We start from the raw sequence: 12,271 nt of genomic DNA, 5'->3' as shown, positions 1-12,271 counted from the left end.
GCAAGTATGTGCGCGTATATACGGTGAAAGTACGAGTTACAACGAGAACTATGGCGGTGGTGCGTTGTATCGTTTAGAAGTGCGCCCACGTTCGCCGTCCAAGATCGATAAACGGTCGAGTGTTACCTGAAACGAGCATTCGCTTGCGCACAACGAATGAAATACTGAACGTTCGGAAAAGAAAACGGTGCCAATGACGAAAGCAACGACGCAACGCTAACGAGGATCGTGACGAAAACATCGACAGTGACGACGACAGTACGGTTAACACGACCATCGTCGTCGTCGACGAGTGTCAATACCGGTGTTTAGTGTAACATATAATAATGAAATAATAATACTTATATATATGTAATATAAATATAAATATATATATATATATATATATATATATATATATAACATAATAATGACCGGTGATAATGCTTGAACTAATCGTTCCCACGAACGAGTGAAATACCAAGGCATGAAAACTCCGAGCTGCACGCAGAAAGGTTTTTGCTGCTTGTCGCTGCTATGGAATAAAGGAGATATCGAATGATTCTAATTACACGCGCTCGTTCGCATGTTTGTTCATTCGTTCGTTCACTTTTTCATTGCTACCGATTCAGCTTTTCCTATTACATAATTCGTAGTACGTCGAATAATTTTCGATTGACGAGACAAAACACCAGGAAAACAACGGTTTAAACGGATAGAGTGCATCGATTTCAATTTTACGAGTAATTTTCACTTCTCATTCTTCTTTTTATTTCCTTTCCGTTTACAATGTTGAATAAAATTCAATCAATATTCGCTTGCATCACAATTACAAATCGTGATGAGTCGGTTATGTGCGATTGACCGACTGATTTTGTTTATCGCCTAACGTGTCGTCGAATTAACAAATTTACAGAAACGGAACAATAGTCGTCTCTAGAAAAGTATGGCGTGGCTGCTCGATGATACTTAATTAATTAAGAGGATCGGGTTATCAATCGTATCGGGTAATCGATTATGCATAGTATTATATCGAAATACATCAGGAGTCTGGAGCTGAAACTGCAATTGGAATTTAACTTGAGAAGACAAAAGTAATACTGTTGCGTCCAGGACGCGCAACATGGTAATTATTGATGGAAAAAGTCGAAATATAACGTTGTAACGCACACCTGTGGACGACAGATAGAGAAAGGAATACTGCGCGGGTATAGACATTGAAAAAAGATATATAGTGAGCATAGAGGGGGAAGAAAGAAGCCCCAATAATGAAGGAGCACGGAAGCAAACTTCCGGCAGAGCAGCCTGCGAAAATTCTCAAGTCCTTGTTAAAAAAACCTGGTCAATCTAAAACACGATCGCAGAAAAATCGGGTTGTAATCAACGAAAAATTGAACGAGTTTTTTGCAGCTGATTATATAATATTGATAAAAGAAGAATGTTGTGCCGATTATGAAGAAGACTGTGATTGTTGTTGCCAGGAACATGAATTGATGCGTTTGGGAAACTGTAAAGAATGTCGAGCCGAGTTGAATCTCCATTTCGGTGTTTCGGATAACAATCGATACCATGATATAGAAAGAGATGGAGAAATGATACACGAAAACACGTTCAGAGAAGAAAATTGTACTCGCGAAGGATTCGAATGTGTTGAGTTACATGTAGAAGATGAAGATGATGAAGAATATGAAATAGAAGTGGAAGGAGATGAAGAAGAAATCGAAGAAGGAGAGGAAGAGGAAGAGGAGGAATTAATGGTAGAGGAGGCAATTAAAGATGACATAATAAGAAGAAAGGAGCATGTAGTACAAAAAGGAATCCAAGTGCCAAAGACCATAGCGGAAACGGAGGAGAGAAGATCGAATGTAGGGGAAGAAGTAGTGAGAGAAGTAAGAAACTCAGCAGATCTACGAGACAAAAGCAAAAGTCGCGAAAAAGTTAATGGAGCAAAGAATGTCGAGAGTTACAGACGAATTCTGACTGAATTTGTTTCGCCGCCATTGACGATCGCATCGTCTACGTTGTCTTCACCGTCACCACCTCCACCGCCGCCACTACCACCGCCGCCACCACCACCACCTCCACCACCACCACCGCCGCCAGCACCATCGCAACCATTGATAGAAAGATCATCGCCACCGTTACTTGCAAGTCAAGATCATCAACAAGAAACATTAAGTCCACCCGAAGGTTACAAAGATGTTTATTCTAATGGAGAACTGTCTAACGTAGCAGAATGTTGCTTACGATCATCATTAAATTATCTTCACTGTCAACGAACGGCAGGTGAGTTTCATTCTAATGTGAGAGGTAAAGGGAAAACAACGAGAAACGTCCATTTCTCGTGATTTTCCATTTTATAACATATTTTCTCTTTTTTTTTTTTTTTTGTAACTGAGACTGTAAAAGTATCAAATCGCAATGATTATAACGATCAAAATGTCTCCATAAGATAGCGTTGAAGATTTGATAGTTTGATTAATAACAGGGAATGCCCACATGTACTGAAACAAAACACGAAATTTCCCTATCCGTTTTATGACATGTTGCGTCATACACAACAAATACGTGAGAAGAAAGTGACTATTTGTGAAATAGGTGTTTTCTTTTATTTTTAGTGATAGTAGAAGTAGAAATGTCTTAATTTGTTTCATTATTAAATGCTCAAATTAAAACAAAATTGCAATTACTGTAAAATACTTAATATTTCATTAGTCATTCTTTTTTATGATGTCTTAATAAGATATAAGCTTCATTTTCTTAGTAATATGGTTAAACTTAATGAATGTTCTTCTTGTTTTTTTTTTTTTTTTGATAGATTTGAATATTAAAGTTTAATTTTCTTAACAAAGCTATTTTGTGACATTCCTTGTTTTTTTTTTGCTATACTCTTTATGAATATATGTGTGTATATATATAATATATGTATATAATATACGTGTATATATATATATTAAGAACCGAACTTTCTTCTCTTACTTCCCAATAATATCCAACCAAGCTTGAATCAAAGGGGAGTATTAATACAAACCAACATAAAGAAGCTAGGTATTATATTCTTGTACAATATTCACAGGCGTTCTCACACCATTTCTCTCCATAATGTGAAATGTATTGTCATGAATAATACATACCTCCTAATTCGAGCAAGGAATAAGTTTCTTTATTTTTTCCTATATAGATTATTTTATTTCTGCGATAGACCCACTATGTGAAATTTCACAGTTTCGTGTAATGCAAATTTTGTTCTTAACGTTTCTTACTTTTCTATTCAATGACAAAACCGTATCGAATAAATTCCATACATATAATAGCAAAGTTCTTTCCAATGAAAAGGGGAACAGAGGAGGAAAAAAAGGAAGGAAAGAGGAGAAAATCGTTTACGGAACGAATACGTAAATAATAATTGCGCACTTATTCATGTTCGTGAACGTTGATTGTACGGGTTGTCAGCAGCCGCCGGAAGTACAGTGTACCGTGACTCCGGCATTTTCGTGCTATGCGGGGAAAAAAGAATGTGTACATTCTTAACTAAAACTGCTCGTCGACGTACTATAAAATCTGTCACGTACTTGTTGATATTCGTGTCAATTGTACACTTGGCTACGTTCCGACGGTCACTGAACATCGAAGTAACCAATAAGATGGCGTATCGTATTTTTACAGGTGCAGAGGTCGAAGGAGAATCCAGATGCAATCACGAGGTAATGGATAGTAATAACGGGCATGTACAGAAAACGGACGAGAATCTACCAAAAGCAACTACTAGTGGTATATTTATACGTTTCTTAATTTTTCAATGCAAATATGCATTATGATTAACGTTTTCTGATGGCAAACATTCGCAAAAGCATTTTTCGTTTCTAGAATCTCGCCATCGGTATCTCGTGGAAACCATAACTATGACAACTGTCACCGAAAGACGTATTGTACGCGAAATTAGCGAGGAAGAAGATATCGACTTGCAACATGGAAAGAAAACCAGCCAAAAGAACGTTTCTGAAAAGAATGTTGCTTCCCATGACACAGAAATAGCAGTTAATCGGACGACGAATAATCATACTACAACCGATGAGAACGATTCGATCGAATGTATCGTACGTAACGAAGAAATTTGTTGTCGCAATGCTAACGATGATCATGATACGCAGCCAAATTTGCCTAACAAAATAAGCGATACGGAAGAACAGGACAACGAAAATCGACTTGCCGTAAACCAAACACCATCGGATATAAAAGAGCTCTCCCTTATATTTAAACTGGGTAGTTCTTCTTTAACGGGCAACAGTCTTAAACCAAATTCTGCGGTTAGACAGTTATTTCCTAACCCGAGATTCGTTTCGCCGCCTCCGGCTCCTCTTGGTAAATTGATTTCTTCGGCGCATACTCTTGACGAGTCACAGGATAGCCCGACATTTCTCGTTACCGCGGAGAACTTACGTTTTCTCGATGTCGCAAAGAGATCAAAAATTGGCGAAAATCAGACCAGTTCTCTTAATAACGACTCAATGAATCCAATTAAGAGAACGATCGAGAGGAATACTCTTCGAAGAAGTCTTCTCGATAAATATCGCACGAGTTCTCGAAAGAAAGTTCTTCCTTCGAAAAACTTGTCGCTAGAGGAACGAATACGTCAACTTACTTGCGTGGACCAAGAGGAAGACAATGTTTGTGAAAATTCAACCAAGGGTGTTACAGATTTGTTCACAAGTACGGAAATCGATACCGAATTACCAATACATGATCCGTCATTGAGACACGATGCCGACATGTCGTCGATGGCAGCAGAGTTACCAACAACACTACATGTCGCTACAAAACTCACCGCATTCTCCGATGCAGCACTCACGACGACCATCGCCACCAACACTGCCGCTACGATAACAACTACGGCAATGGCAACGACGATACTTACGTCGTCGAGCTTGTCGTCAGTGATAACCACGGCAATGGCAACCACAACTATGACCACAATGGTTACGGGCTCCAATTATTATAAGCAAAATCCTTCCACTACCAGTACTGCAACTGCCGATAGCATACATCAGTCGACATATAAGAAATTGACCGATTTGTTTGTACACAAAAAAAGCATTCATTCTAACTTGCCAGATCTTGGTCTTGGAAGCAACGGAAAAAACAATAACATCAAAGACGGTCAACAATCGAAAAACTCCTTAAAAACGAATAATTCCGATGGCCGTAGACAATTCCTAGCTAGTCTGGCACCATTGTCCTGTGTAACTGTTAATAATACGGATACTCAAGAAGATTATTATCGGTATAATTCTAGAATAATGGTGAACGAAAATCGTGCTTCGACTGTAGGCTACAACGCGTTTTCGCCTTACAGTTTAGAAGATATCGAAGCGGCGCTGTGTGAAGATGGTCGAAATTACGTAGGTCCACCGGACGTTACCAAAGGCACACCGACGAGTATCAACAACAGACCCGATATAGGAGATAGTACAACCGATGAATTGCTAGCATTTGTAGAACAAGACAAATTCAGAACCGAAAGAATAAAGCGACGTTACAACGAAGTCGAAAATCAATATCAGCCGGTAATGAATGTCACTAACACTAACAATAGTTACAACGTTGAGGATAAAATTGATAGAATCGTTGATGGAAAGAACGAGGGTAATGATAATCGACACCAACTTTGTTTTCCATCCAATGAGAATGTCAATCATGAACGTGGTGGTGGTGTTGGTGGTAATGGTGGTAGTGATGGTAGTGCTGGTGGTAATAGTGGTAGCAGCGGTGGTGGTGGTGGTGGTAGTGGTGGTGGTGGTGGCGGTAGCAGTAGTGAGATAGAACGCATAGTTAGTCGCTGTTACAATAACAACAATAATAACAGCAACAACAACAGCGGTAACGGCAATAATGACGGTGGAAATAAAGACATTGGTAATATTGACAACGACGATGACGAATTAAACGATTACGGATTTAATCGTAGACCATCTGTAACCGGTATTAAACGACAACAGCAAGATAACTTGGATGAAAATGTTTCGTTTCATCAACGGACAATTCTGGAAAATGATAACACAAATGTTCTCAAAACGAATTTTCATTCCTCGTTACCGACGTATTACGAGAACAATTGCGTTAAAGTTGATAGTCGGATTGCCTTGTATGATGAAATGATCGACGTTTCTACACCGAACTCGTTCGTTAGTACTTTGATTGCTGACGAACAAGACGCGAACACGATTAACAGAATAAATACGATGCAGAAGCAAATTGACGATATCTATCAGACTATTGTAGAGAATACCAACGTGACTGGCCAAAATTCGTTAGAACGTGAGCCCTACACGGACGACCTGTTCACGCGACAACATTCTCGATTACCGGCAAACGATAGTACCTTTCGTTTTTACCAAGATCCAAGGAGTAACGATCAACAGTATTTTCAAGAACAATTAAATGTTGCGAATATGCACAGTACGCGAGGTATCGCAATCGGAGCCGAACAGACTGATATAAACAACATCGCTCCCGTTGGTATTGGTAGAAGTTGTACGAGCGGCGGTCCTTCCATAAAAACTCGACGAAGGGAACCTATTGCAACGACTCCTACCAATTATCGATGCAACATAGTGCCTACCACCGTATATGCCGGACTTCCTGCTAATGGCAAGTGTTACCGTACCATGTATTTCGTTCCGTACAACGGATTATCCGATCCAACTTACCAGAATATCCAACGAATCTTGCCATCGCATCCTTCTCCTAGTTACGCGAATCACATCGAGAGGTATCCGTATCCTCGAACTAATAAGAACGATCATCGATTGCAAACGCAAATACAAACGCAACCACAACCGCAACCACCACCAGCGCCACAACAATTTAGATATTTCCATTTAGGGAATCGTTCGGTATCGCCGATATCGAATCTTACTCAAAACCTTGATCAAGCTTCGCCACTTTCCTCCGGTTCGGTCAGTCATCCTATACCTCCTGGTTCCTCTCCTCTTCTTGATTCTCGGTTCACATCAATCTCGTCCACTAATCCAATCGCGTTACAGCCTACCCAACAAACCTTGCACCTTCATTTGCATCATCATCAGCAACCAGATGACTTTCGAATTTCCGGTGTCACTTTTTCCTCGGTTCCTCATACCGCGAATCATTCGTTACAAATTCATCATCACGCACAACATCAGCATCATCCCTATCATCGACACAATCATCAACCTACTTTTTATTGTTTACCATCCACTATATCCGCCTCATCCGCAGCATCTTCCTCCTCGTCCTCTTATACTGTAATAGCGCCATCGAGATGCGCTGCGTTCAATGGTAGCGGAATAGCAACCACCGAAGGATCTTATCGATTCTACCAATTGCATTTGGGACATACAGTTCTCACACCTTCGTCCGATCTTCAATCGGCTCAAACAATTTTGTCCTCATCCGCTTCTATCTCGATACCTTCTAATTCTACCTCGTTCTCTCCTTCATTGCCACAACCGTCTTCGTGCTCGTCATCCTCTTCTCTACCAACTGTTACACCCGTAACACCTCTACAGACCTCGAATTTTACTCTTCCGAATCACATTTCCGATACTCTAAATTGCAGCAGTGCCAACTTCGACGCCGTATGTCGCGCAGGAACCATTCAGTCCATTTCTAACAATGTTGTAACTTCAACACCGTCCACAGTTACCGTTTTCTCATCCTCGACTTCCTGCGCCTTGTCCTCCTCGTTGTTGTCGTCGTCATCGTCTTCATCGTCCCCGGCATCGGCCTCGTCTTCTTCTGCTTCGTCCTCCTCTTCCTCCTCCTCCTCCTCTTCATCTTGTTCCTTCTCTTCCTCTTCATCCTCCTCTTCGTCGTCTTGTTCTTCGTCATCATCCTTACAAATCCCTTGTTCGCCTTCAAAATTACACCAACAGCAGATAATTGGCAACTACACAACAATGGAACGCGGAGTTCCCGAAGGAGCAGCCAGCGCGCCATCCCACGACGTTACGCAATCTGGAATTCTACTTACAACAAATTCTTATGTTGCGCATAATTCAAATGGTGTCCAGGCTCTACCAACACATGCGCAAAATTCAATATACTATGCCATGAATGTTTAAATCTATCTACTGTGAAAAGTCTGCACGTGTCTGAATATCCTACACGCACACGCAGCAGCAGGACATAAACCAATCGTTATATTTAATACACAGCCACATCTTTGTGAATATTTTCGCGAGATTTTCCCAAAATGATGAACGAATTTTCAAATTCGTGTTTGAAATACGCGTTTCAATACCAAAACATAGGTGTTCATCTTCCTTGAATAATTTTTGATCGACTTATTATGCATCTATTATCAAAAATATTCACGTAGGACGATAAGGTACGCAAGTGAAGACGAACTGCCCTTTCTCGCCACATTTGCAACTGAATCGAAATCGAATCTAATGCGATCTATAGCAGGAAAAAGAAATAAAAAGATCAACTCAGGGCCTCTGTAATTTCGAAAGATAAATTATGTTTTATCGCTTCTCACGAGGCAAAATTGTACGTACGTTGTAATCGATTCTAGTCACGGCGAAATACTTACAGGGATATCGATAAACATAAACCAAAGGGAAGGACGTTTACGGCGTCTATGATGTATACTACATGTAAGTATAGCTGACGCTAATTATTTTCAACAAATTGAATTCAATTTTTGCGGTGGAATTGATAAATTAATTAGAAATTTTACAATAAAGAAGAAAAGGTGCGAAACATGCAAATAGAAACGCCACAGTTAGTACACTTGAGCTAACTTGATATTTAACGTGCTACGTTGTTTCATCATTATTTCTTTTAAATACATATCGGTATTTTAGACTGATAAAAATAAAAACATAACAGTAAAAACGATGATGAAATTTATAAATGATCGAATGCATTTGACTTTCTATTGTTAAACATCGGTTTTCATAAATTACGTTCGTATCGTATTCGTTACTCCGTTTCTTTCGACCTAGTGTTTTGATCCGTTTTATATTTACGAAAGAAAAACTAAATCCACGAGAAGAACTTATCACTGTCAAAAGTGATACAACGAAAATAACTTTGAAATCATAGATTACACTTTACTAGTAAAGATTTCTGTACTTTGTATTGTTTGTACCATAATAAAAAATAATAGTGTTCAAAAAAATGACCAAAAGTAAGTAATGATCATATGAACACGTTCTGCGTAAAATATTACTTTGCTGTCTTTCTTTCTTTTTCTGAAACTCAAGCCAACCATAAGTACGTTACACGACTACACATAGCAGGCATGCCGCACCTTTTGTGATATCCTTTCCGTGAGCGTAATGCATTGATTTTTTAAATGGCAAACGGTAACAGAGACAAAGAAATGCATCTTATTTCATAAAACGTATGATAAACCTTTTGTCGACAAATGTTAGTGTGCGTATATCAAAATACACGTATGATGACAGCATAACGCAGTCAACATCATAGCGACCTAATAGAGATTAAGTAATCATGATAGAATAGAAAATAAGATAACATTCGAATTCGAATGTAATCAATTTTAACCCAAAGTTAGATACCAAACTTTTATGGTAAATGGCCAAGCTTAGAAACAGGTTTTACATGTAATATAGTTTACTTAATTATTCTTACTTACTACTTAATTATTCCATGATATATTATCGTGAAAAAATGTATGTAAATAAAGCTTTAACCACAGGTCAGAGGTTTTATCATTTTGAAAGTATCGAAAACTGAGATAAAGGGAGGCACCCTGAGCACTATTGTTAAGAAAAAATAGTTAAATCATTAAAGAACGTAAAAATGACGTAAAGGTAAACAAAAAATTATAAAAGTTGTACTCGTATGTTTCAATCATAATCTTTTTTTAAACTGATTTATTAAAAAATTCACACTACTAAGTTATCAATAAAAACGTCTTACATATTAAATAGAAGAATGTTTTACAAGTATTTTTTATACGAAATTCGTGTAGATGTTCACAGTTGTCAATAATTACATTGTTCCTTCCACGCGATTGCCAAGAAGCATCGATGTTCGCTCGCTGCTTCGAATTGGTTGAAGCAAAAAACCAACCGTAGATTATCTTTTTTCGATGAACCAGTCGACGAAAGGATAAATATTGGTATGGGTGTGTCTGCCTCTGTGTGTGTGTGTGTGTGTGGGTGTCTGTGCACGCGCGTTCAGTGCATATGTATGCATGAATACATATGTGTGTACATATGTACACACACACACGCGCGCACGCGCGCGCGTGCACATGTACGCACATAATATACATGTATATGTGTGGATATTTCTTATACATAAAATGCTTGTCTTCACCTTTTCTGGATCGAATTTTTTCTTCGAATCGAGCGTACGTCGAATGATTTGAAAACGAAAGATAGATCGCACAGATAATCAGACGAACTATCATTAGTCGAAAGTATTCTCGTATGCACTGTATGACAAACTCATACAGCAGTCATCGCCCGAACAGTGCTAATAGGTTTTAAAAACGATATTAGTTGCTCTCTACAAAACGATACATCGTCTTCTCCTAACTGGTTCCGGAGGCTCTAACGCTGCTAGAATAGCTTCGTCGAACACGTTTTTCAAACCTTTCTAAACATTCGAGGAAACGATATGTTAAGAATCGAGGAAACGTCATCAACTATAAAGGTAAATATACTATAAACAATATCATACCTGTGTAAGAGCACTGCATTCCACATACTTTACTGCTTTCAGTTCTTTGGCAAGTTTCTCACCTTGTTCCGCAGATATAGGCTTTTGTTTATTTTTTGCAAGTTTTTCTATAGTCGCTGCATCGTCTCGTAAATCGATCTGAGTACCCACCAGTAAGAATGGAGTCTTTTGACAATGATGAGTAATTTCTGGAACCCACTGATACAAGAATTCTAACTGAGCTGGGAAATCGCTTTTCTAAATACAATTAACGATATTATAAATGTGAAATCCACATATATACCTTCTCTTTAACGTTTTCAAATGACGATGGTGACACAACCGAAAAACAAACAAGAAACACATCAGTTTGAGGATAACTTAAGGGACGTAGCCGGTCATAATCCTCCTGACCTTTAAATCAAAGATTAGAAATCAATAAATTATTTCACATATAGTTAACAAAACAGATGAAAGAAAAACAAATATATTTTAATATATATGTAGAGCAAACTAATAATTACCTGCTGTATCGAACAATCCTAAGGTATATGGTTCACCGCCAATCATAACAGTCACAGCATAATTATCAAACACTGTTGGGACATATTCGGATGGAAACTTATTCGTGGTGTATGAAATCAACAGACAAGTTTTACCTACTGCACCATCCCCAACTACAACGCATTTAATTGTCTGCATTTTTCCTCTTTCCCTGGGAAATCTCTATGTACAAAAGAAACGTGTAAACGTTATTAGTGGTAATGTATACGTTTACATATACCGAGTTCTCTTACACGAGGTTATCGTCGAAAGTAACATAAAGTTTCGTCTCGTTCGGTTTTGCAATGTCTGGTCTAGTCCAGTCCTACTCAATTCCGTCGGTTTTCGTCACGTTTCATTACATCCCGTCACGTCCAATTATGTCCCCTAACGTTCTATTGTATACTTTACTAGGTAAAAGGAAATATATGTTGAACGCTCCAAACGTTACTTCAAAGATATTCGTTTCCGTCAAGCGAATAGAAAGAAATATTATGCAGAAATGACGGAAAGGTGCACGTTTGCCAATTCTCAACGAGTCGATCCAATTATACGTAGATGTTGTATGAAATAATTGTTTTTTCAGATCGCCATTTTTGGTATTTTGTCAAATCTATCGACTTCTACTTTAAAAAATTATCATTCGAATATATGCTCAAATATATGCAGTGACATTTTTCACTATTTAACCCATAGCAAAATGCAAATCGCATTAAGAAAAGAAATACACAAAATTTAGCCGAAACACTCACGAGTAACTGGGCGTCGACAACACACTTTACTGTCACAAATTTTTCGAACGAATATAGAAAGCCAACGATACAGTAATTCAAGAATACAGTATGCAACCGCCATCTATAGCAACGTTTTACCCGTCTATAACACCCTTGTCTGCTTTCGCAGCATGATTTGTTATAATAATGAATTAATAATATCGAACAAGTTATTAGAGAGAATTGTAATGCTAAAAATTGTATCACACATTGATAACAGATCGTTTTATCGAAATTATAACGAATATAAAGGATGTGCGTTTATATTTACCAAATGGCCCATATTATAATATATA

The 12,271-nt window shown here is 38.3% G+C and overlaps 2 protein-coding genes across 7 annotated transcripts; one reads left to right on the top strand and one right to left on the bottom strand.

The window, feature by feature from the left end:
• The first annotated feature begins 360 nt into the window (after positions 1-360).
• Positions 361-9,823, top strand: LOC117161636 (uncharacterized). 2 transcript variants are annotated; one of them, XM_076620310.1, is made up of 4 exons: positions 361-722; positions 896-2,265; positions 3,646-3,750; positions 3,847-9,823. In XM_076620310.1, exons 2-4 carry the CDS (start codon positions 1,248-1,250, stop codon positions 8,079-8,081), a joined length of 5,358 nt encoding a protein of 1,785 aa, XP_076476425.1. In that variant the 5' UTR covers positions 361-722; positions 896-1,247; the 3' UTR covers positions 8,082-9,823. The 2 variants fall into 2 exon arrangements, with proteins under 2 accessions (XP_076476425.1, XP_076476426.1); XM_076620311.1 differs by lacking the exon at positions 361-722 and having other exon boundaries at positions 2,131-2,265; positions 3,831-9,823.
• A 10-nt stretch (positions 9,824-9,833) lies between these two features.
• LOC117161644 (cdc42 homolog) lies at positions 9,834-12,081 on the bottom strand. 5 transcript variants are annotated; one of them, XM_076620312.1, is made up of 5 exons: positions 11,955-12,081; positions 11,184-11,385; positions 10,964-11,073; positions 10,681-10,896; positions 9,834-10,596 (listed from the first exon to the last, which is right to left on the bottom strand). In XM_076620312.1, exons 2-5 carry the CDS (start codon positions 11,359-11,361, stop codon positions 10,507-10,509), a joined length of 594 nt encoding a protein of 197 aa, XP_076476427.1. In that variant the 5' UTR covers positions 11,362-11,385; positions 11,955-12,081; the 3' UTR covers positions 9,834-10,506. The 5 variants fall into 5 exon arrangements, with proteins under 5 accessions (XP_076476427.1, XP_076476428.1, XP_076476429.1 ...); XM_076620313.1 differs by lacking the exon at positions 11,955-12,081 and adding an exon at positions 11,457-11,948; XM_076620314.1 differs by lacking the exon at positions 11,955-12,081 and adding an exon at positions 11,614-11,948.
• Between the last annotated feature and the right edge of the window lie 190 nt (positions 12,082-12,271).

This window comes from Bombus vancouverensis, chromosome 7 (assembly GCF_051014615.1).
Source record: "Bombus vancouverensis nearcticus chromosome 7, iyBomVanc1_principal, whole genome shotgun sequence".
Classification (NCBI taxonomy): domain Eukaryota; kingdom Metazoa; phylum Arthropoda; class Insecta; order Hymenoptera; family Apidae; genus Bombus; species Bombus vancouverensis.
The sequence above is the reverse complement of the archived record's forward strand: the minus strand, read 5'-3'. Positions and strand labels throughout refer to the sequence as shown.